This window comes from Meriones unguiculatus, chromosome 17, assembly GCF_030254825.1.
Source record: "Meriones unguiculatus strain TT.TT164.6M chromosome 17, Bangor_MerUng_6.1, whole genome shotgun sequence".
NCBI classification, from domain to species: Eukaryota; Metazoa; Chordata; class Mammalia; order Rodentia; family Muridae; genus Meriones; species Meriones unguiculatus.
Genome location: NC_083364.1, coordinates 80,798,748 through 80,825,134, shown reverse-complemented (window position 1 = coordinate 80,825,134; position 26,387 = coordinate 80,798,748). Strand labels below are relative to the sequence as shown.

The 26,387-nt window shown below is 36.6% G+C and overlaps 1 protein-coding gene across 5 annotated transcripts in view; it reads left to right on the top strand.

Annotated features, from left to right (window-relative positions):
• The window catches only part of Tmprss15 (transmembrane serine protease 15), a 130,808-nt gene that overhangs the window by 26,769 nt on the left and 77,652 nt on the right, over positions 1-26,387 (top strand). For 4 of the 5 annotated variants that reach the window (XM_060370672.1, XM_060370670.1, XM_060370674.1 and 1 more), the window contains 6 exons: positions 1,202-1,237; positions 7,437-7,568; positions 11,446-11,554; positions 15,424-15,530; positions 22,409-22,549; positions 23,711-23,860. In XM_060370672.1, coding sequence (XP_060226655.1) covers positions 1,202-1,237; positions 7,437-7,568; positions 11,446-11,554; positions 15,424-15,530; positions 22,409-22,549; positions 23,711-23,860 — 675 coding nt within the window. The remainder of the gene's footprint in view (positions 1-1,201; positions 1,238-7,436; positions 7,569-11,445; positions 11,555-15,423; positions 15,531-22,408; positions 22,550-23,710; positions 23,861-26,387) is intronic. The other variant, XM_060370671.1, reaches the window with a different exon arrangement.

The following is a 26,387-nucleotide window of genomic DNA, read 5'->3' as shown; positions in this document are numbered from 1 at the left end:
TTTTAGGGATCAGAGTTCAGTCTCTTGGTTGCTGTATGGAAAATGTTGTCGTGCTCCTCAGACACAGTGTTCTCCTGGCACCGCCATCTTGTCCCCCTTATTTTATTTATTTAAGGACTGAATGTTTTGCTTCTTATCTGTGTGCATACTACCTGCATGTCCAATGGCCATGAAGGTCAAAAGAGGGTGCTCTATCTTTGGGAAGTAGAGTTACAGATGGTTGGATACCACTATATGGCTGCTGGGAAGGAGATCAAGGTCTCTGCAAGAGTGACATGTGCTTAACTGTTGAGTCATCATCTCTTCAGCCCCTCCCCCACATTGGATGAAACATTAAATAGTTCATATAACCCTTTATTAATATATGTGATAATCATTTTAATATCACTTATTTTTGCTGTCCATTACAACTTAAATTGGCGATTAATAGCTTTTCTACATATGTGCTAAAAATGCAAAAGCAAAAACAGCACAGATGACAGATGAAAAGCGATTCACACTGTATCTGTGATTGACAATAAACTTCTATTATAATTTTGGTTGTGATCCCAGCCTTTAACAGCTGAGCCACATCTGCAGCCCAAACTCATATTATAACACAGGAGTATCAAATCAACTCTGCTTTCTTTTAGCATCTTTTTTTTTTTATCAGTTACATTTTATTAACTCTGTATCCCAGCCGTGTCCCGATCCCTCATTCCCTTCCAGTCCCTCCCTCCCTCCCTCATCTCCACCGTGCCCCTTTCCAAGTCCACTGATAGGGGGGACCTCCTCCCCATTCATCTGATCCTCTTTTATCAGGTATCTTCAGGACTGGCTGCAAAGTCCTCCTCTGTGGCCTAACAGGACTGCTCCTCCCTTCAGGGGTGGGGAGACCAAAGAGCCAGTCATTGAGTTCCTGTTAGAAATAGTCCCTTTTTGCGTAACTTCTCAACAGTAATTGCAGCAATAACTTTAGGTCAGTTCTTACAGAGTCACATTGATTGCTATAAATATGCACAACTGTTTGTCAACTAATAATAGCTGTAAAAAATAAAATAACATAAATCTATATCTCTAGGTTTGAATAAAATAATACATAATCAGTATCATGTACTAATAATTTACAACAAGGTAAAATATTATAAAGGGCAAACATATAATGGATAACTAATACTCACTTAAACGTATAAATTATCTTAATTTTACTTATTTTTTTCAGATATATTAATAATCAGCACTTCTATGGTGACTTCAAGTAAGTCTTACTAATATTATGTATATATATATATATATATATATTGCTATTATCTGGAAATTATCTGATGCCTTAGCAGTTTAATAATACTCTCTAAAGTAAAAAAAAAAAAAAAAAAAAAGAAATAGACTTAATAGTTTGCAGTTGAAGCATAAAATTTCACCAGCATGGTGAAATTTTCACCAGTATATTGGGGGCTAGGACCTGCATTGTCTGGCTTTACTCTTGCACCCTGATTTTTAAAACTATGGTTATGACCATTTGATAAGGATGTAATCACTGGGACTGAAGCCTATTCTGGAAAGGCTGACAGTTTGATTAGACACTAAATTACCTTTTCTTGACTGCGTTCTCTGCATACAACTTCCACAGGGTTGTTCTGTTAATGTGGTACTGTTGTCATCAATAATGAGATACTGCTGGATACACTTGGTCAACTGTTTTCAGGAAAAGTGTACCATAAGGTAGTTCATAGGCTGCTATTTTTATAAGTATTGTTTTATTAATTCCATAGGTAGAAGGCACATGTGTCATAGGCTGCATGCAGATGTCAGAGGACAACTTGTGGGAGTCAGTTCTCTCATTCCATATGTGGGTCCCAGTGATCACATTCAAACCATCAGACTGAGAACAAGCGTCTTTACTCTGAGCTCTATTACCCTCCTCATATCCATCCTTCAAGTGCAGTTTTCTCTAGAATCCTAGTTATTTTCTCATTGTGCTTTTCTTGTTTATTTTTTGAGGATATAATTTAATTTCAACATTTATCCCTTCCCTTTTCTCCCTCCACCCCCCTTGTACCTTTTCCTACCCTCCTTGTAATTGATGACATCTTTTTCACTGATATTGAATGCACATGTTTTTTTCGTATGCATGCACAGACTCACACACATATTTCAAAATATAACCTGTTGAGTACATATAATGTTGCTTGTACATGTGTTTTCAGAACTTACCATTTGGCATTCATCAAAAAATTAGTGTTCATTTTTCTGAGGAGGATCACTTTTCCATTCTTAGTTTTCTGCAGTTTTTTGTTGTAGGGTTGAGAGCTTGAGGTTTTTTGTTGTTGTTGTTGTTGTTTTGATTTTGTTGTTGTTGTTGTTGTTAAATTTGGCATATCCATTGTTCAGCTCATCCTTGTTCAGCTCAGACTTTGGTGGTCACGATGATCAGATTTGCGTTTGGCCTTGACTTAATCTTCAAGGTAAATGAAATGACCTAAGTGTGCCCCAACATTTAAGTAAAATCAGCAACGTCAGAAACTCAATCTCCAATTCTTCTCTCCCAGTTGTTTAAAAATTCTAAGACCCCAGTAGATGCCTAAAAGTACAGGTAAAATTGAGCACTATACAAAATGTCATAAACTTATAGTATTGTGAAACACAGTTTAATGAATGCCAGTGCCTTCTGTGAGAAAAAGAATGTCATGAAAGATGGAACAGAAAACAAAGTAAAATACCCCAATGAACCTTTCCATGATTTAAGTTAAAAGGATACAGTCAATAGACACTGGGCTTATCATTCTTTTTGAACATAAGCAAGTGATATTTAAGATAAAAATGAAAAACTAATATAAAATGTGGAGATGTTTCTCAAAGGTACTAAACTTATCAAGCATGCCCTAAGCTCTAGTTTACAATTTTTAACATTACATAAATATTTTATATAACATTTTTCATTCTTGATATGATATTGTCTGATTTACTAATTGACCAAACTCTACCAACTACTCCTTAGATAGTTAGAAATCTATATTTTATCTTAGTACTTTATAAACATTACAAAAAATATAAATATTGAAATACATGACTGAGATGGTGCCTAGATATTTTTTGTTACTAAAAAGTAGACTAAGAATAAAAAGAGATACCGTTCCACTGTGGACAGTAAAGCAATCCACACAGTGGAGGATGGAACCAAAATTAATTAGGTCAATTTTCCTACTGACTTACATCAAAATAATAGTAATAATAAAAACATCAACTGCTTATTGTTATAGAGGAGAATTTTTTCTAATACTGTATTTTAAACATGATTTTAAATTGGTGGTCTTCATTTAAACCTGGAAACTTATGCATCAACAAAATATTTTATCCAACTATTTCTTTGCATTGAAGTGTCTTAATTATATACAAGCAATTATTGTAAGGTAACTAGGTAGTGAAATACAATATTCTCGATTGCATTAAGTTCATGTAGCACATGAATCCTGAATCATACCTCTCATTTATTCCTCTCATACAGCAAGACACTATAGATTTATTGAGAGGAACAAGGCAATTAAACTTGAAAACTGCACTTTCTGAGCAGTAATTTATTATGAATATGTCTTTCAGGGATGTTAAGTTTATTCTCATTTTTATATGCCTTGAAGATAGAGTTTGAGAAAAATCAACAAACACATGCATCATATACCAGGCATTAGTACTATAATAAATTCTGCCAAAGAGAATTTTTATATGATAACAGGTAAAAAGTCCATGTGGATTATGTTCTTTTGTGCAGCTGCCTTTGCTGCCAATTACTCTAAAGTTTTACTAACCAATTTGGAGCACTAGAGGAGAGCGACAGGAGCTACAGTAGCTTTACACTCATTGATTTCTTGGCTGTTGCAGTGTGCCTAGAGGGGTTCTTCGGGGCACTGCTCATATGCTTGCAGGCTTCCTACACTGTTCTAGTTCTTTGTTGCTGACTGTGCAGGCAATGATTTCAGAAACACACAAGTTTCAATACTAAGGGCTTTTTCTGTTTCACACAGAATGCAATATCTTGCCCCTATTCTACTATGTGGTAGAATTTGGGGATTGAAGAGGGAAAATAATGAGCTGTTTTTCCTTTTCTTTTTCTTTCTTTCTTTTTTTTTTTTTTTTTATAAAGGACATGTTGGTGGGCCAAGAGAATCTAGGGAGAATTTTGCCCTTGGCTGAATTTCTCAAGCCAGGGATTTTTTCCATTAATAAGAATATTGTGGTCTTCATTTGAGAAAAGGCTATTTTCATACTTCTAAGTCTTCTTCATTCTTCCATGGCATGGTCCTGGAATCATCACTTCTAGATAAATTAGACATGTCTGTGTGTCTTATAGTGTCATCCTGTCATGCCATCGTGTATATACCACACTTGTGTATTTCAATTACTTCTAGAATTCTTCAGAATCCAATAGAAATATGAATTATCTTACGAAGATGGTTTTAATGTCTGCTTAATCCCCAGTACATTCACTGAACTCTCAACAACTCATGAAAAATAATTAGCAGGCAGCTCAGCTGGTAGAGCTGTTACCTCCTTCTCAGCCCTGTGTCGTTAACTTTCACAGCTTCATACCCTGGGTGTGGTGGTATACACCTACAACCTCGACATTCTGGAAATGGAAGCAATATAATCAAAATGTCAAGGTCACATTTAGCTACATAGAGGGTTTGAGAACAGCCTTATCCAGAGACCCTGTCTAAAAAAAATATGAAAATGATTAGTGAACTATTTCCTTACATCAGGATCTGTGAGAACAGAGGCTGTGGTGTGCCACATTTTTTTTCTACTTTCACCTTTTGTCTCCACCCTGTAGAATTCCATGGTATAAGTAGCCATAAAAACATGAATTAATGGTCACTAAAGGAATTGCCTCAGTAGGAATTCCTATTGGTATGATAAAGCAGCACTACCTAAAGCAACTTGGGAAAGAAAATGGTGCATTTCAGCTTACAGTTCCACATCATAGTCTATCACAGACACTTATCACTGAAGTCAGCTCCCAACAGAGCAGGAGGTGGGAAGCAGAAACTGATACAGAAGCCATGGAGAAGTGCTGCTTGCTGGCTTAATGCCCAAGAGCTTCTCATTCTGATGTCTTATATACCACCTACCCAGGCATTGAACCACCCACAATGGGCTGGGCCTTCTCAACAACAATCACTAATTAATAGAATGTACCACAGGCTTGTTCATAGACCAGTATTCTGAGGACATTATTCTTTCAAATGACTCCAGACTGAGGAAAGCTGACAGAACCACTCAACACAGAAACCAAAGGGTTCTGAGCACACCTCCTGTGATAGAGGCTTTCGAGTGTCAACAGATAACAGAGATACACATAGAGATTCATGAAGCAAAGATCCACAGCCAGCATCAGGATCGCCAAAAGTTACTTCTCTTCCTAACTGTGGTCCCAAATGTAGTCTTCCAAGCACTGAGTACATAGAAGCTTATGGGCCTCTGGTAAAATAATCTAGAGGTGGAAGTAAATACTTTTTTCACCTGCTTATTTACCCAAGTGTTTATGACATACTATCAAATATTATGTCATTGTGAGTTGGGACACAGCAATGAAATGACTTGCTTGATAAATAGATATTATATTTTAGGTATAATGTGCATTTAGATTTAATAAATATATTTCTATTTTAATTTTATTACATAAGAGAATTCCATCATTTGAAAATAGCTCTGATCTTTATGTTAATTTTTACTTTAACTTTTTCATTAGTTTCCCAATGGTTTATTTTCGTTTTAATCAGAACTGTTTTTTAAAAGTCTAATTTAGTTGTGTGCATAGTCACCAACCCTATCTATAAATGTCCTCAAGCAAGATTTAGCTTGGTGTATACATTGATACAAATATTTGATTTTTCCTATTGATTCTACAGAGCATAAGAAATTGCAGAATTCATTTTTTTTATAGTTTTATGCTCCAGCAGATGGCAGTACAGTGTTTTCTTTCATGGTAAGAATGCCAGTGGATTTGGCTACTCTCTGCACATACTATCAGCACTAACAGAACTCACTAGTGGAAGAGAAAAAAATATGGAGTTGGGAAGAAGATATGTTGGGGGATTCAGGGACAAGCCAGAGGGGAATTAGGGGTACAAATGATCAAAATATATTATATACATACATGGTATTTTCAAAGCACAAATAAAAAGTAAAAACATTTTTAAAAGTTAGGAACAATAGCAAAACAAATGTTAGGAAGTTAAATGTTTCAAAAACCCCTAAAGAATCATTGATACTCTAATCACAAACAAAAATATTCAAATTTCTATACTGTTCTGAAAACAAAATACCTATTATCATATAGGCATGTAAGAATATGTCTTATTCTGAGGATCACACTTAAAATTTCAAAGTAAATTTCTAGAGTTATGTGTGTCTTGGCATATTCCTATGCCGTATCCATGGAAGCAAGGCAGCTGAAGGATGAACAAATTGAGAGCTACAGAGTGGAAGCTCTGGGGCAGACAGAGTATGGTCTAGCACTCCGGAGGGGTGTGTTTGTATAGGATCCCTAAAACTGGCTGGACAAGAAGCAAAGAATTATGAAGCAGAAATAGTCAAAGTGTTTCCCCACTTTCATTACATAGTGTGCTTGCAAGTAAACATTTTTTGTCTTATTCCAAACTGGCTTTCTTTGATCCTTTTTTTTTTTTTTCTGCAGAATGTATAAATTTTATAAAACTCATTGTGTTCATAACTAAAAATGACTGAATCTTCTTTTAGATGTTATAATAAACTTCCCAGTATATTGTTCCATATAATTCAGCCTTTTTTGAATTATGAAAGTAGGGACTTGGGTCCTTTCCTATTGCTGTGATCTGACAACACGACCAAGGCAGCTCATAAACAAAAGCCTTCGGTGGGATTTACTGTGTCAGAGAACTAGAGTTCCTGTTCATCAGTGGTGGGGACAGTAGCAGCAACCAGGCAAGCAGGATATAAGAGTTCATATCCTGATTTACAAGTATGGAACGCAGAGAGAGGCAGAGAGTGCTAAATGGGAGTGGCTTGTGAAATGTCAAAATTGGTCCCATGTGACGCATCCTCTCTAATGAGGTCACACTTCCTAATCCTTGCCTAGTACTGAAGATCACGTATTCAAATACATGAACTTATGAGGATTATTCTCATTCAAATAACCATAAGGACTAAGTGATTAAACCACACATTTAGAAAATTGAAAACAACGGTGTCAACATTCACATTTAACATCAGTGAAAAATATTTATTTTTGTAGCATTCAGAATGCTTTGAATTTTAGGAATGATTGATTCATTAAACAAAATAAATATTTCTTATTTCTTTTCATCAATCTATTATGAAGCAAGAGTGATGAAAAACACACAAGAAATATTCAGCCATTGTTTATAACCAACCAATCAGAAATTTACTGTTCAAAAGCTTACACTTTGAATCTGCTTTTTAAGGCAATATCCCAATAGAGTGCCAGCCGGGTTCACGGCCCTGTGCTAATACTTGGAACTGTGTAGCAACTGATTTGTTCTGTGATGGAGAAGCAAACTGTCCGGATGGTTCAGATGAAGACACTGGACTATGTGGTAAGATCACCCACCTGCTTTCACTCTTCTTCATCCTTTTTCCACCATGACCACACACACACACACACACACACACACACACACACGAAATACATCCATGCACACACATACACATTTATATGTACACACATGCATGCACACAGTTATGCACACACAAATATCTGAAAATAGAGAAAACTGACTGATTACAATAACCATATGCATAACTAAATATCAAATCTAAAAATTATGCTATTTTTAAACTTAATTTGATAATCCATTTGCGAACACTGTAAAGAATGCTGAGAACAGACCAGTCACACATCCTTTAGGTAGGGAGGGAATGTCACTGTTTTTCATCTCACCTTTGCCTTAAGCTACCCTGATTTTAGGAAAAAAAAGTATTACTATAATTCTATTTCAGGATTTTTCACCACAGTGGTATATCATTCCCTTTACCCTTACTTCAGGGCATCAAATCAGTGAGCATTATCACTGTTCCTCATTTCTTTTCTTTGCCTCTTACAGTTCTATAAGAATTACAAACAGTCACAAGTAACACCTTAGTGTTCTGGAAAAAAAAAAACAACAACTTATGTTCTGTTATTTGTTCTGGTTGTTCTTATTTTAATTGCACTATTAGTAAGCACAACTAGCACATACACAACACCAAACGTTCATCTAGATAATCTAAATGGAATCTCTTTGATTTATATTTCCTCCCGCTTTGGTTTCATTTTAAAAAGCTTTCCAGAAAAAAAATAATCAGATCAAATAGCGTTATTTTTGTATGCCACCTAACATCCTGTAAGTGTAAATTCAGATTGGAAGCAATAAAAACTACCATTAACTTAAGCTTAACCTATAATTCATTTTTGAAAACTTAATGAGAAGTCTGAGGTAAGTCTGTTTTAGGAGTGATCCAGAATCTACCTTTTTCCTTTTTCCTTATTTCTTCCATTTTGAGAGAGGGTCTGACCTCGAGTTCACTATTATGATGCTCCTGCCAAAGGCTCCTGAGTGCTGAGGTTGCAGTCCATCTGTGTACTACTGGCAAACTCTATGACCTTTTAAGGTTGATGGTGGACACTGTTAGCTCTTGGAGTGTTTTAGGTCTGCAATTTCCTTGGTTGTTACTACTGTGTTCTCATATTCGTTTACACTAGTTAAAGCTGAAGATTTGAACAAAGAGCTAGGTTAGAGAACTTACCTATCTACTAGGTCCATGCTTCATAAGACAGACCCTATGTCTGTTTCCCAGCAACAACTCAAAAAACCACCTAAACGTAAGTTTTTTTCTATTGAGTAATCCCAATTCAAATGTTCTTGGATAATTTCAAATTCACAAAGTTGAACTTTGAAATACAGTTGTCATGTAGTGGAAAAATGTGCATGCTTATGGAATATTTTTAAGTCTTTTTATATAACTATGTTACTGAAAGAGAAGGATGGTAATGTTAATATAGTGGGGTTTGCGGGGGCATTTTTCAAACCCTTTCCAATAGAATATAATCAAAGCATGCCATCAAGAAGAAAAACTGATGATGCTGACTTCTGTTTCAAAACAATAATCCATGTGAAAGTTAGACATTATAGTTTTAGATCTGTGTAGCAATGATCAACAACTTTAAAAAGTAGAAAGTTATATAACAACATTAGGCAAATCAGTTAAGTTTATTTGGTCCTAACCTCATTGAGTTAATCATTTTTCAAAATAAGTTGATAACCATTTATATCAAAAAGTAATCATAAGACTAATACTATAAGCATGATAAATTGTCCTCAAATAAGTTTTAACGTAATAAATTATTTTCCCAAGTTACAAGATGAGGCTCAGTATGTAAATTAAATGTCTACCTTTGCTTTAAACACATGACAACGTGCTTGATTCTTTTTTATTCAGTATTAGAGTGGCTTTATATTTACTAAACCTTAACATCATCAACCTTTCAAGGGACTCAAGTTTTGTGTGTTTATTATCTCCATTCTTTTATATTGTATTAGAAAGCTAGCATTGCTTTTATTTCTGAAAGATAGCTTCAAATCATTTTTAAAACAAGATAGCAGAAAAATAAATCAAATCAACTATCTTCAGGTAGCAAGTGTTTCAGGGCACAGGTTGTCTTATTCATTTTAATTAGTGATAGGAGTGAGGCCCTGAGCCCCAGACATCCCTTCAGCACCAACTCCAATGCTTATCAACAGGCACCGCCTCAAATCCCCTCTGCATCAATCCATACTCAGAGAAAAACTCATAAGCTAGTTTAAGAATTTTCTCTGTTAGACGTTGACCTTTGATCTCTCGCTTATTTATTGATCTTACCCCAGCTGTGAGCTCTGATTCTAGTTTGTGTTATTACTAGAGTCATATTAATGATTGCTTCCGTACTGAGTTTCTGTATTTAGTCTTTGGTTATTTAGGTTTGTACAACTTATAGCTGACGATAGCTAAAATAAGATTTCTTTAAATTGTGTTTCTCTTCTGATTAGAATTGCATCAGCAAGAAATTTTACATTTTAGCCGACCTATGTAGAGAAATGATGCTGACTCACAGTTCTTAGGCCAAGGTGCGGTGCTGTTTCAAAGTTGGCAAGTGTTCTCGTAACTTGCATGCTCAAATGAGTGCACACAGTATTCTTTAGTGTCTCTCCATAGACCACGTTTAATTCCTATTTCCTGACCTAAGAAAGACAGGATCCGGATCCGTAGATTCTGATCCAGCAGAGGGAGCTCGTGGTCTGCCCCAAGCTCATGCCATCAGAACCACTGTGAATACAGGCTAGCAGGATGACTCCTGCCCTTTGCAGATTGATTTGTTTCCCACTCAGCATTTACTCTAGTGCTCTTCTAGGAGACGCTTAGAAGTTCACAGAATCAAAATTCTAAACATTCTTCTTCTTCATAGTTGAGATATATTTTTAATTCTTTTTTAATCCTGAGAACCTGTCTTGCTTCACTGACAACTGTAAAGTTGCCTTCTTTGTACACACCGTGTAAAGAAAACATAGTGCTCTCTACCCAGTCCTCCATTTTCTGACATGATTTTTTTGACACCCTGACCATCGTTATTGTAAACAGTTTAATAATGTTGTAATTTTAAATGATTTCAGGAATATTCCATAATTCTATTTATATTCAGGAACTAGCAATGTCTATTTACATCAGACTAAGATTATTTAATGACGATAAAAACATGAAGATTCATATAAAGTAGACAAACAATAAATGCTCATGTTCTTTAGAACAGGCTAGATACCATGTTACCAAACCCTACACTTAAGACAGTAACGGTCCTCTTACATCAGTCACAGACACTTGCCTAGGCATCGGAAGTGTCAGTTTCCTGTCTGTCATCCTCTCTTACTTGGCTCTTTCATAAACTGTTCACAGGCAAGGAGACATGTGGAAACAAACACAATTTAGTCAAAGAAGAGCTGCTTATGCAACTCAATACGGCTCCACATTATCGCGAGGCATTTCAGGACGACCAGAAAAGCTATTTGTTCATGAAGGGGAAGCAACAGGGTATAAAAACACAGAATACGCTCAGCTCTTTGAAAAATTATCACTCATACAACATGACGCTGTCGATTTCCTTTCTCTACAAATATGTCAGGAATAAATCAGAAGAATATCTACATTCCCTCAGCATAGTAAATACTTATTACAAGCATTTAATGTGCTCTGTTTTCTCCTCTTTTTTTTTTTTTTTAATTTTACCCCCTTCCTGTTTTAATGCTACTACTGACATGGCCTGTATTAGTGTTTAAGAACAAGAGGCCTATAGAGAAAGAAGACCTCCTGTGAATATTGTTTATGAACCAAGAGACCTTGGGTGAATTAATTAATCCCTACAATTCCAAGATTGCTTAAAGCTGACATTACCTATTCATGCAGCCACGGCTTGTGATGGACGATTTCTGTTGACTGGAGATTCTGGGTCTTTCCAAGCTGATCGTTATCCAAAGCCAGACAAATCAGGTGTTGTTTGCCGTTGGATCATCCGGTAAGAAACTTCTGCTTATGTTCTGCTCTTGACTCTGAAAATCTTCTGACATAATATTTTCCCTCTCTATGATGTTTAAAATAAATAAAGTTTTATTAACTACCATCTGATAGACCAATTCAAAATTCCTCTTTTAATCTTAACTTGAAAAAATACTCTGGGTCAAGAAAAGCTTTGTTTCTAACAAAAAAGCAGTGGTATACTGGGGTCTAAAATGTTACCTCAATTGTGGAGAAAGGGGAACCCTCCTCCACTGCTGGTGGGAATGTAAACTGGTACAACCACTCTGGAAAACTATCTGGCGCTTTCTAAGACAAATAGGAATAGTGCTTCCTCAAGACCCAGCTATACCACTGCTAGGTATATACCCAAAGTTTGTTCAAGTACACAAAAGGGATACTTGCTCAACCATGTTTATAGCAGCTCTATTTGTAATAGCCAGAACCTGGAAACAACCCAGATGTCCATCAACGGAGGAATGGGTACAGAAATTGTGGTATTTCTACACAATGGAATACTACTCAGCAATCAAAAAGGAGGAAATCATGAAATTTGCAGGCAAATGGTGGGATGTAGAAAAGATCATTCTGAGTGAAATATCCCAGAAGGAGAAAGACAAACACGGTATATACTCACTTATATAGACCTATAAGACATGATAAACATAATGAAATCTATACACCTAAAAAAGATAATCAATAGAGTGGACATGGGGTAAGATGATCAATCCTCGTTTAGAAAGACAGATGGGATGTGCATTGAACGTATGACAGGAGTCTACTGAGCGCATCTGAAAGACTCTAACTAGCAGTGTTTTCAAAGCAAAGACTCATGACCAAACCTTTGGCAGAGTACAGGGAATCATAAGAAAGAAGGGGAGTTAGTCTGATGGGGAAAGGATAGGAGCTCCACAAGGACCAAATATATCTGGGCACAGGGTCTTTTCTGAGACTGACATTCAACCAAGGACCATGTATGGATATAACCTAGAACCTCCACTCAGATGTAGCCTGTGGTAGCTCAGTAACCAATTGGTTTCCCAAAGTGAGGGGAACAAGAACTATTTCTAACAGGAACTCAATGACTGGCTCTTTGGTCTCCCCACCCCCGAAGGGTGGAGCAGTCCTGTTAGGCCACAGAGGAGGGCTTTGCAGCCAGTCCTGAAGATACCTGATAAAACAGGATCAGATGAATGGGGAGGAGGTCCCCCCTATCAGTGGACTTGGAAAGGGGCAGGGTGGAGATGAGGGAGGGAGGGAGGGACTGGGAGGGAATGAGGGATCGGGACACGGCTGGGATGCGCAGTTAATAAAAAGTAACTGATAAAAAAAATAATAATAAAATAAAAAAAAACAAAAAAAACAAAAAAACAAAAAAAAGAAAATGAAAAAAAAATAAAATGTTACCTCAAAACAAATTTTAGACATGATCAGACTTAATTAGTCAAATAAATAATTTAACTTTTCTCTTTTTAAAACTAGTTACTCTGTGAGAGATGTAATTACCACATTGCATAGTGACCCCATACACAACATCAAGGATCAAAATATGGGAAAAATACAATGAATTTTATACAAGCTTAGAGGACTGATTAAGTAAAGAGAAAATGTTTAATGCACCAGTAAAATATTTGGAACACTGTTTGTCCACCTTGAAAATGATAAGTGCATTTAGCACCTTGCCATTGTTCAGAAACGTGTTTCCACATCTAGCCTCTTCAGAATGGATTCAAGATGTGTGCGCTCGTAAACATTAATAAATTTCTTTGACCCCAAATTTTCAGATCCACATGTTTCAGAATCTATAACTATGGGATCAATTATATCATATAATAAGCTAAACATGCTTGACACCTATCAATTAAAAGATTAAAACTGTCTTTTTGCATTTTCTGTCTTCTTCAGGATTGATACTAGCTTTCCCAGTGATTTTTTTCCCCCAGTGATCTTACTGGCAGGTTAATTCAAAGTTTCTCTGAACTGCCCTAGGAGAACCAAAATTAAATAAGAAGCCAACACCTTCAGCTGGTGTTCCTCCTCTCAGTATGGGCTGGGGCTCCTGCACTCCAACTTAATCTATTTGCCTGTATAATATTCCTGTGGACACCAAGCAACTCTGAGCATACATCTTCTGACATACCTTCTTGCTTCTGTAGCCTTATGAATTTATTACTGCAGCATAATACCTTCATCAAACTGAAACTTTGCAATGAGCACATCTTGTTTCTTGATATAGACTATTTCTAGAAGTTACACCAATAGTGTCTAATCCAGGATCATATAATAGTGTGTATAAATTACGGTCAACAAGATAACAAGTATGTGGATAATATTTTCACTAATATAATAAAGTTACAGGTAACCTATTCCATGTAAATTAGAAGACAGTATTTTTTTTAAATGTTCATGGTTTCCAGATCCTATACGATCCCTAACAAAATATTGATGATACTTTTACACAAAAAGAAAGATATACACAGAAAATGCAAAGCCACAATAAAAAAAAAAAACAGAAGAAAATACAATAAAAAATATTGTCACTGGTCTTGACAATCATTTCATAGATGTGAAATAACAAAAGCACTGCAAGCAAGCATGTTAATAAAATTACCCCCAAATCAACAGCTTCCATAAAGCAAAGGACATATTAAAATGGAAGGAACACAGGTTCAAATGCATGAAATTATTTCATAATCATCTACAGTTCTAGTGACTAAACATCTAAAACCATAAAAAAAATCCTGTAATGCCTTAGAAGATAATAACAACTTGATTAAAAATTAACAGGATGGAGGCTCAGAAGTTAAGAGAGTTTTCTGTTCCTTTGGGAAACACCTGGGTTAGATTCCCAGCACTTGCATGGCATCTCACAACCATCTGTAACTCCAGTTCCAGAGCATATGATAAACTTTTGCCCTCCACCTGCAGAAGGCACACAGGTGATGCGCAGACGCACATACAGGTAAAACATCCATACACATAAATGGTTTTAATTTAATAAATGTGTCTCTTCATGGCATGTGTATAATAAAAATGGATAAAAGGCTTTTTTAAACATCAACCCATACCCAGAAATGGACAATTACACAAAAAGAGTGTTAATCTACCCAATAGTAAAAGAGATGAAATCAGCACCACTAAGAGCATTTACTAAAAGCAGGTGGTATGGTCACTATATAAAATAACAAAATAAGTGCTGGCAAAAGGGGGAAATTGTAAACTTTTGTTCTTTAAGAGTAGAAGTACAGTGAATGGTGCTTCTTTTATAAAAATTCTATATAGACTTTTTTTTTTTTTCAATTTGTGAGTCAGCCCTGGTTATATAAAGGGAGTAGAATCAGAATATAAAAATATATTGTGATTTCTTGACCATGTCGGCAATATTCACAGGGATCTGTTGGTGCTAGAGACTGATTTTCCATTATTAGAAGAAGAGATGGAGTGAAAACGGGGTGTACATATTGCAGAACATTGTTATTCAGCCCAGAAAAGGTTTCCTATCCGTACTTTATGACTGAGGCTCCAAAATGAGATAAGCTAGAAATAAGCTAACCATGCAGAAGAAATCTTCATAATTTCAACAAAGTGACGTACTTAAAATTCCTAAATTCATGAAATGAAGTAGAATAATGTGACTTAGTCCAGGGAACAGAGTATTGGGAAGATTTTGTTTAATGAATGCAGTTTCAATTTTGCTAGATGAAAGAGTCATACATGTTTGTGTTCTGATAGTAGTTGATAGGTTAAATTTGCAGGATGGCTTACTCTACATGTTTTGTATCACTAGAACAGGAAATACAAATTGTAGAATCTGTTGAGACTTATCACAACTTAAAAACTTTTATCTCTTTCTTTTTGCTTTTAATTTAGTGTAAACCAAGGACTTTCCATTAGAATCAGCTTTGGATCTTTTATTTCACATTATACAGATGTGTTAGATATTTATGAAGGTGTAGGACCTGGCAAAATTTTAAGAGGTAAGTTAAATATACAGCTGCTTATCACATTAAAAATAACTGTGAGGCTTCTAGGGTGGCAATGGTGAATATTTTATTATTTTTTTTATTTATTATTTATGAGAATGTATTCACTTTCTATCCAGGCTGTGGCTCCCTCCCTCATCTCCTCCCAATCCCATAGCCCTCTATCTTCTCCCCCGATGTCTCTCCCCTAGTCCGCTGATAGGGGAGGTCTTCCTCCCCTTCCATCTGACCCTATCCTATCAGGTCTCAACAGGACTGCATTCATTCTCTTCTGCTGTGGCCTGGTAGGGCTGCTACCCCCTCAGGGGGAGGTGATCAGAAAACCAGCCACTGAGTTCATGCCAGAGACAGCTCCTGCTCCCCTTACTAGGCTACCCACTTGAAGACAGTCTGCAGGCTACATCTGTGCTATGGTTTTAGGTCCTGTCAATGCATGGTCCTTGGTTGGGGTATCATTCTCTGCAGGATCCCCAGAGCCCAGTTTGTTTGTTTGTTTGTTTGTTTGGTTGGTTGTGTTTTTTTGTTTGTTTTGTTTTGTTGGTCTCTTTTTGGATCTCCTGTCCCTTCCAGGTCTTTCTATCTCCCCATTTTTTTCATAAAATTCTACGCAATCCTAACAAAGTTTGGCAAAGCATCTCAGACTCTGCTTAAATACCTCGATCAGTAGAGTCTTTCAGAGGCCCTCTGTGGTAGGCTGTTCTCTGGCGTCTCCTGCTTCTGATGTCTATCATGTTTTCCCTTCTGAATGAGGACTGAGCATCTTCCCTAGGTTTTTTCCCTGCTGTTTAGCTTCTTTACAAGTATAGATTTAATATGTTTATCCCATATTTTACGTCTAATAATCACTTTTGAGTGAATATATACCATGTGTGTCTTTCTGCTTCTGGGTTACCTCACTCAAGATGATCTTTTCCAATTCCCACCATTTACCTGCAAATTTCATGATTTCCTTTTTTTTGATAGCTGGGTAGTATTCCACTGTGTAAATGTACCACAATTTCTGTATCCATCCCTCCATTGAGGAACATCTAAGTTTTTTCCAGATTCTGGCAATTAGGAATAGAGCTGCTACAAACATGGTTGAGCAAATGTCCTTGTATAGTTGAGCATATTTTAGATATATGCTTAGGACTGGCATAGCTGGATCTTGATTACTAATTGTCTGAGAAAGTGCCAGATTGATTTCCAAATTGGTTGTACAAGTTTACATTCCCACCAGCAATGGAAGAGGGTTTCCCTCTCACCACATCCTCTCCAGCTTGTATTGTCACTTGAACTTTTTGATCTTAGCCATTCTGATGGGTGTAAGGTGAAATCCCAGGGTCGTTTTGATTTATATCTCCCTGATGACTAAGGGCATTGAATATTTATTTAAGTGTTTCTCTACCATTTGATATTCTTCTATTGAGAATTCTCTGTTTAAATGTTGTGGAGCTGTGTCCTGAGCTCTTAAAGTCCAAGTGAAACATCAGGAAGGTGCTGACCGCGGATGAGATCATGTACTCACATTTCACTTAAATGAACAAATCAGCTGATAATTTCTTTCTGTATCTTAAGACTGCAGTTCCTTAAACTAAAGATTGACATAACACATAAGGTTAAATACTATGGCCCAATTAAATATCACCAAAGTCTAGTATGTCATCAGTTGATGCTATCTAGAATCCTCACTGATAATGTGTATGTAAGCAATGTAGCAGTCTTCTAAATATACACCTCCCAATTTAATAAACTATAACAAAACATATGCTGATGATAAAGTCTAACTTTCCTTTAGAGATATGTACATTTTTCATGTTCTTTTACTCTTCAAACTCCTATTATTTTAAAAATATATTTACAATATAGTTTTGCAATTAAACACTCAACAAACATTGAGATAATTAGAAATGCTGGTATCAATAATCCAAAAGTAATTTTCATAATAATGTTATATGAAGCTAATATTTCCAAAGAGAAAGAGTTTATAAAAGTGAACGTGGATAACAAGTCATTCAAAGACTTTACACAACTTTTACATTGAAAATATAAGTATATCAACCTTAACAAAAAATGAAAAATGTCATTTAAAAATAAAATGTTCACTCATAATGACAGCAATGTCTCTAATACTCAGCAGATAGAATTATAAAAACTAAGAATTTCTTTATTTAAACTTAAATATATTTTATCATAACCTTACATATTTTTATTGAAGACAAAGTTAGTAACTTCATTTTAATTTATAAACACATTTTCAAAACTGTTTTTTACAAGTTCCTTTGTTTGAGAGATATTTCCAGATATTCATTAGTGAATTCTAATTCATAATACATAGCTTAAATAATGTTCTTATTTTATCAGATTGGAAAATGTATATATTTCTTACTTGACTCTAAGAAAATTATCTAAAGAAATTATAAGGAAAATAAATCATCCAGTATCACAAAATAATTGTTATATACTCAGTTAAGGTAATCCAAATAGATAAATTCCAGAATTATTTGTCAGTAACTTTTACATAATACTTCTAAATATTGCCAAAGTTATGTCAAAACCTTTTCTTTTCTATTATTAATTAATTTAACTTACATTTCAGTCATAGGCCTCTTCTTCCTCTCCTCCCAGTCTCTCATCCTCCCCCCCTGTACCTATTCCTCAGAAAGGAAAGACTCCCTACCCAGACACCCCAGCTCATCTATTCACAGGAGGACTGAGTTCCTTTTCATCCTCTGTGGCCTGGTAGGGTAGTCCCATTAGGAGGAAGTGATCAAAAAGCAGGCAATATAGTCCATGTCAGAGATATCCTCAGTTCCCCTAACTGGTGAGTCCACATGAAGGCTAAGCTGTCTATAGGCTACTTAAATGTAGAGAACCTAGATCTAGACCATGCATTGCCCTTGGTTAGTGCTTCAGACTGCTTAGTCCCTTCTGGGCTCCGCTTGATTGGCTCTACTCATTCTCTTGTGGAGCTTTGGTCACCTTCAGGTCCTTTTATTCATCTTCCCTCTTTTCCAGCAGATTCCCTGTGCTTCATCCAATGTCTGGCTCTCCATCTCAGGGTCTGTTCTAAACCATTGCTGGGCAGAACATCTCAGAGGACAACTCTAATAGGCTCCTGTCTATAAGCATATCAGTGATAGGGGTTGGCTTCTTTTTTAATGTATTTCTTTATTTATGTATTTATTATAATTTATTCACTTTATATCCCTGCTGTAACCCCCTCCCTCAACTCCTCCTAGTCCCACCCACCCACTCTCTTCTCCCCCTATGCTTCTTCCCTAGTCCCCTGGTAGGGGAGGACCTCCTCCCTTTCTATCAGACCCTACCCTATCATGTCTCATCAAGGCTGACTGCATTAGTTTCCTCTGTGGCATGGCAAGGCTGCATCCACCGGGGGGTGGTGATCTAAGACACTGTCGCAAATGAGGATGCATAAATCTCACTCAAAGGGGAAATACAATAGACAGAAGTAGTGGTTGAGGCTTGGCAACAAGGAGGACCATAGGGAAGAGGCTGAAACCTTACTCAGAAGGGTAAACAGGATAGACATCAGAAGTAGAAGACAAGGAACAGGACAGGAGCCTTCCACAGGGGTCCTCTGGAAGAGGTGTCCATCAAGGTATTGAAGGAGATACTGAGACTCATAGCTAAACTTTGGGCAGAGTGCAGGAAAACTTATAGAAGAAGAGGGAGATAGAAAGACCTAGAGGAGACAGGAACTCCACAAGCAGACCATCAGAGCCAAGAAATCTGGACCTGGGTGGGCTGCAGAGACAGATACTCCAACCAAGGATTGTGCATGCCGAGGGCCTAGATGTCCTGCTCAGAGGAAGCCCATAGGATGCTCCGTTTCCAAATGGGTTTCCTAGGAAGTGGAGCTGGGGCTACTATCTGACATGAACTCAGTAGCTGGCTCTTTGATCACCTCCCACTGGAGGATGCAGTCTTGACAGGCCACAGAGAAAGATGATGCAACCAGCCCTGATGAGACCTGCTAGGCTAAGTTCAGATAGAAGGGGAGGAGGACTCCCCTATCAGTGGGCTACTGAAGGGCCATAAGGGGAGAAAAGAGAGGGTGAGAGGAATAGGGAGGAGACAAGGGAGGGGACTACAGGGGGGATACAAAGTAAATAAATTTTAATAAATAAATAAATAAATTTTAACATTTAAAAAATAAAAAGCAGCTTTGAGAAGTTTTATTCTTTTATTGATCCACTTTTTCTACACTCAATGGTTCTACTTATTTTATTGATAGTGATATTTTTATTAATTTATTTATTTAATCACTTTACAGCCTAGGTGCAAACTCCTACTTCTCTCCTCACATCTCTTTGTCCCCACTCCCCTTCCCTTCTCCTCATGGAAGGAGAGGCCCTCCATGGCATACCACGCCACCTTGGCACCTCAAGTCACAGCAGCACTAGGTGCACCCTCTCCCACTGAGGCCAGACAAGGCAGTGGATCCAAAGGCAGGCAACAGGGTCCGATACAGCCAACGCTCCAACTGTTGGGAACCCACATGAAGACTGAGCTTCACATCTGCTGCATATCTGTAGGGCCCTAGGTCCAGCCCCCTCATGCTCTTTGTCAGTCTCTGTGAGCCCCCATGACAGTGATAATTTATATTAAAAATTATTGCTAATTTAAAGATTTGCCTCAGTCTGAAAATGACGAAAATCACCTCATTAGAGTGCCTGGAAAAATTTAGAATTCTTTTCCTGATTATCCTCATCAAAATTTACCACAGTAAATAATTGCAGGTATTTACTGTGTTCACTCAAATGTCTGGATTTTTTTTCTAATGAGGCATCTAGTTACTTATGTCATCAACTCACGGCCTCATACTGAATTCACAGTGGGCACTCAGGGCAATGTGTTGGCCATCTTCGAAATCCTCTCCATCATAAACTGATGCTCTAATAGTGCAAGCACTTTTTCTGTTTGTTTAAATAAAAAACGTAAATGTCTTTTACAGCATCTGTTGAAACCTACTCTATGGAATGTCTGTAATTTCTGTCCTTTGGATTTTCTCTAAACCTCTTATATTTTTGTCATGTTTCTCTGCTCTCCTTTTTCATTAAAATTATTCACCAGAGTTAATGCTCTTAGAAAATGGATCACTATTTCATCAATGATAACTATGCAATTTCATGTAAATTGATAGCCATACAAATGTAAATTTTGACAAAAGATAATGCTGAAAACTATACTTTCAGTTATAATGTCATATTAGGAAAAATCTAGCTTTTAATGTTATAAGGTGATTTTTTTCTTTCTACAAATCAATATATTTTAGGAATATTCAGTAACTCTGTTTATTCATATATTAATGCTTGTGCTCTAACATAAATAAAATGTGCTCATGATCTGTCCAAGTGACAAAGACACACAAGACATTAAATCACAATCTTTGCTTTTCAGAGTTAAAATATCTAATTGCCGAGTTAAAGAAACAGCTGCACTCAATGAGCATTTCCTAGATATTAACCCCTGTTACACATGGGAGTCACTTATCCTAAGAGCATACTTTCACAGGAAGCAATTCATCAGAGGAGACTAAAGGAGACTAAATAAATAAATAAAGGGGGAGGAATCTAGTGAGACATGGAGTGAAACTAAATTGAGCACTGTCTCCGGAGCCTAGATCTTAAAAACCTCTGGTATCTATCCTCTTTGGTACTCTGGTTCCCTCTTTGGTGCATGGCACTGTGGCTCTAATTCCATTTGTGCTTGAAAGAGTTTTCCAAAATGATTAACGCTTCATGAAACCCCTACACATAAACATCCTGTACCTTTCCCAGCGCACTGCAAGGAAGGCAAGCAGGCTTGTGAGCCTCACGGCCCCTTGAACTATCTACCAGATTCCTAACGTGCAAATGTGAGATCTTACACACTGTCAAGTATGCTTTTGAGTCCCCAACCTTATTTGATCCAGCGAGAAGCCACAGGAAGTGAACACAGTGGCAGGAGAGGCAAGATAGGCTTAAAGCAAAACTTCTAGAGTATCCATATTTCTTAAGTGAGCGCAGAAGACGTTCAATATGAGAATCCTGCTGTTTACGAGTTACCTACAATTCTAGGAATAATCTTGCAGCCAATATAAATCTTCACGAGAAAAAGCTGAATGAAAAGCACATTGTGGATGGAAACATGACTCATTGTTTCAGCAAGGTGCTTCTACTGGGTTTTGTGGAAATTCTCATGCTAATGTGAAGCTCTACTAATTGTACAGAAGTACATATTTTTCAATATTTCATAAATTATCTCTTTAAAGGAAAATAAACAGCACTTATGTGTCCTCCATCTGAAGTTTGACACTTTTAAAAGGCTAGAATTTGATACCTACTCCATATTGTCCATCTAAAATATGTGCTTTTGTGTATTTTAAAACATTACCATTTTAATATAAAACCCAAGTCTGATTTTCCTCAATGTGATATTACTATCTTTTATGATAGATATGACAAGCTACACAATGTTCTAAAAGTACTTCATATTGTGCTAATTTTATAAATTATGTGAGTTCCTTTAATATGTAAAGCATATCAATCCTTGAGAATCAAAAGTGGAAAAACTAGGCAGCAGACTTAAGGCAGAACAATTATATAATCAATATAAATTTATAGAAGCAATTCTTCCATTACCTATTATTATTTTGAGTGTCTACAGCTACATAGATAAGCAAATGCACGCACTGTTTCCTTCACTGTATGATCCTTTTCTAGCTTTCATTGCTGTGGTATGCAACACAAGTTAATCTTTAGACCTATAATTAACTACCCCACTTTGTGGCTTTTAGAGAAACGTGCTTGGTAAAGTAATTCATCTTTTTCTTTTATGCGTAATTATAATATACACATATCATAATTTATAAACATTTTCTTTCATAGCCTCTTTTATGGAAACTGATCCTGGAACAATTCGAATTTTTTCCAACCTAGTTACAGTCACCTTTCTGATAGAATCTGATGAAAATGATTACATTGGCTTTAATGCAACATATAATACCTTTAACAGCAGTGGCCTGAACAGTAAGTACTTTCTGCTGTTTATTCTTTGACTCTCTAAATGTTGTAGCATTTTTTTATGCCCCATCATGCCAAGTTATTTTTTAACTTTTTTTTAGTTTTTATTAATTACACTTTATTCATTCTGCATCCCCCCATAAGCCCCTCCCTCCTCCCCTCCCAATCCCACCCTCTCACCCCTTTCTGCATGCATGCCCCTCCCCAAGTCCACTGATAGGGGAGGTCCTCCTCTTCTTCCTTCTGATCTTAGTCTATCAGTTCACATCAAAAGTGGCTGCATTGTCCTCTACTGTGGCCTGGTAAGGCTGATCCCCCCTCAGGGGGAGGTGATCAAAGAGCAGGCCAATCAGATTATGTCAGAGGCAGTCCCTCTTCCCATTACTATGGAACCCACTTGGACACTGAACTGCCATGGACTTCATCTGTGCAGGGGTTCTAGGTTATCTCCATGAATAGTCCTTGGTTGGAGTATGAGTCTCTGGGAAGTTCCCTGTGTTCAAATTTTCTTGCTCTGTTGCTCTCCTTGTGGGGTTCCTGTCCTCTCCAGAGCTTACTATTTCCCACTTCTTACATAAGATTCCATGCACTCTGCCCAACAGTTGGCCATTTTTAACAGCCACAGAACTTAATTTTTCCCTATGTGAGTTCTTCTATATCTCTTAACTAATTCTCTCCTTACATGATAGTTAGAAACAAATGATAAATTTAAAAAACTTATATTCTTTATAGGAATCAACTGACCAGTTTTTGACAATCACAAGTCAATGTAATAATTAAATGATTTTTTATATTCAGTAAATATTACGAGTGAAAGCATATTAATACAAAGTAATTCTGAGAAATTTCAACATGAGGTTTATTTGATTAAATTACTGAATTTAGTTATAACAGGAGAAAAACAGATGAGACAAAGTTTATGTGGGTAAACAGGGTAATCAACATGGAAAAATAAGTAATATAAATGGGCACTGTTAAAACCAAGTATACAATAATTTGTCATGGTTGAAACAAACAGGTACCTTAAAATAAATAAAATGGATCATAGTTAAGATTAATAAAAATGACAATGGACAGTAATTACAAAATATGTAAAGTTGAATTATTTTCTATATAGCAAATTGCTTGTGTTAAATATTAAATTTAAGAGCTTTTTTAAATTCACAGATTATGAGAAAATTGACTGCACTTTTGAAGATGGCTTTTGTTTTTGGATCCAGGATCTTGATGATGATAATGAGTGGGAAAGGATTCACGGAAACCAGTTTCCTCTCTTCACTGGACCACCTTTTGACCACACATTCGGAAATGATTCAGGTGTGATTTGCATTTATTCATAAAGAAAAGAATGCATTTTTACTTCATTTAAATGGACCTTTATTTATGAAAAATATTTTACCATTTTTATTATTAACTAATAATTGTATCTAAAATGGTAATCATACATCTAAGCGACTAGGTCTTTAAAAATATGTTATACCCTCTTTGCTCACATACAATGATGAAAAGTAATCAAAGGTCATTAGACATAAGGAAATTAGCTTGTAACCATAGCTTTGAAATGATTTATAAGTAATTGGACTTGTGCAAGATAATTGACTTTTCTGACCATTAGTCTGTTTTTGCCTTAATTTCATTTTTCAGTTATTCATTGTGAGCTCAAGAAATATAATCTAGTTTTGTGAATTGGTCCAGTGCTCATTAGCCTGGCTGAACTTGTTCGTTGGTTCAGATAGTGTTATTGTTAAGAACACTTTAGAATTTGTGAGTGTACAAATCCTATCAGAACAGATGCAGATTTTCTTCAGAAGAAAATCTGAGTGACTTGAGAGCAGAGATTGCAAGGGAAGGCTGTGGGAGGTGAAGGTAGCTTTCTGTGAATGCTAGATTCCTGCGAATGTGAGACGCTAGGTACCATGCAGAAAACCTGTCACTGAAGACAGTACAGTTAGACTAAGTAGAAGAGTGTGGGAAAGATAGGGATTAGTAATTGTACCAGGATGGTACTACTGAGATACTTGAAGTAAGACATTTGTAACATTCATAAAGTCGGTGATTAAAGGTTGCAAACCTAGTAAAAATATGTATTATAAATTTAAAAAAATCAAAATCACCACAAACTGAAATCTGTGTGTGTGCATGTGTTTGTATTTATGTGTGCATATATACATGTGTGTATGTATATTGTATGTATATGTGTGTATGTGTGTTTGTATGTGTACATATGCTTGTATTTATGTGTGTATGATATGTATATATGTGTGGATATGTGTATGTGTGTATGCATACGTGTGTGTGTGTGTGTGTGTACAGACATATATAGAAACAAACCCATTCTTTGAAAAAATGTGTCAATGTCTCTGATAAAAATGCAGCACCAAGAACCTTGTACTTGTGGTACTCAAGCTCTGAGGATGCAATTCACATGTCACAGTTTCTGCACGAGCGTGAGACCCATTCTTTTCATCAAAAGCCCCCTTTTATTTATTCTTGGGTACATTATTTGACTCCTAAGTCCTGTACAAGACATTCATAATACATCTGTGAATTTAGAAAACATTTTCTGACTCATAGATCGCATGTTTTAAATGTGATTTAAAATTTTAAAATTTTAAAAATAAGCAGTTTACATAAAGAGTAATTTTGGTACATTAAATGTCTGTAAAGAACCTGGGAAAATATAAACCTTTGAAAGTAGGAATAGGAAAGAAATTACTCATTAAAACAAGGCAATCACTTTAGATGTCACTGAAGAAGTGACATGAATCAAACTTCTAAGGGATCACAAGAGCCAGCAATAATATACTAGACAAAGGGAGCTAAGAGAACAGAGAGAATGTTGGCCCCTTTGAGAAGAAGCCATTAGGCCCGCCAGGCTGCAGTGAAGTAAGAGTGGCAGTGAGGTGATTCTTCCATGGCTGTCTATGGTGCTGGCTTGCATGCTGATGACCAGCAGGAACCAGCTCAGTGAAGTGTTAGGGCTCATGCTAACCAATAGGACCTGTACACTCTGTGAAAGGGCAAGAAAGTGGGACAGACACCAGTACCAGGCTTCCCACTGACCCACAGAGGAGTCAGAGGACCTTAATCAGAAAGCAGATGTTGTGAGAAAGTCATGGTGTGACTGGAATTTGAATAGAAAAGCAGCTGCAATTAGTAATTACTAGCTAATCGTAACTAACAGCTATCAGTTGAAATGAAACATTAATATCCTTATAGACATATGCATGCAAATGTGCTCTGCATAGGTGGCTTCTTCTGAAAGCCCAATAATATTTAATTTTGAAAATGGTTACATGTGAATGAGCCAATATAGTTAGTTGGAATAAATTGTTTCCAAGAGCCTGGTTAAACCACTAACTCAACTAATTGAGAACTAACCCTTAGGCTGACAATTGCCTTAGTGCCCCCCCAAAGTCATACCAAAACAGCTAAGTAACAGGATTAGTTTTATTTCTTCTTATGTAAAAATCAATCTAATAATGTCTAGACTACACTTAAGCAACAGGAATTAAAACTTCAGCAAATCATTGGTACCTATCAGCGACTACAGATATGTGCTATGTAGTTGAAACCATTGGTGTTAAAATATCGGTTTCAGGATAGACATTGGAAGTAGGAGAAGACAAGGAATAGGAGAGGAGCCTTCCACAGAGGACCTCCAAAAGATTCTACCCACCAGGGTATCAAAGGAGATACTGAGACACATAAGTCAAACTTTGGGCAGAGTGCTGGAACCCTTATAGAAGAAGAGGGAGATTGTGAAGGGGACAGGAACTGCACAAGGAGAACAATAGTGCCAAAATACCTGGGCTCAGGGGGACCTACAGAGACTGATACTCCA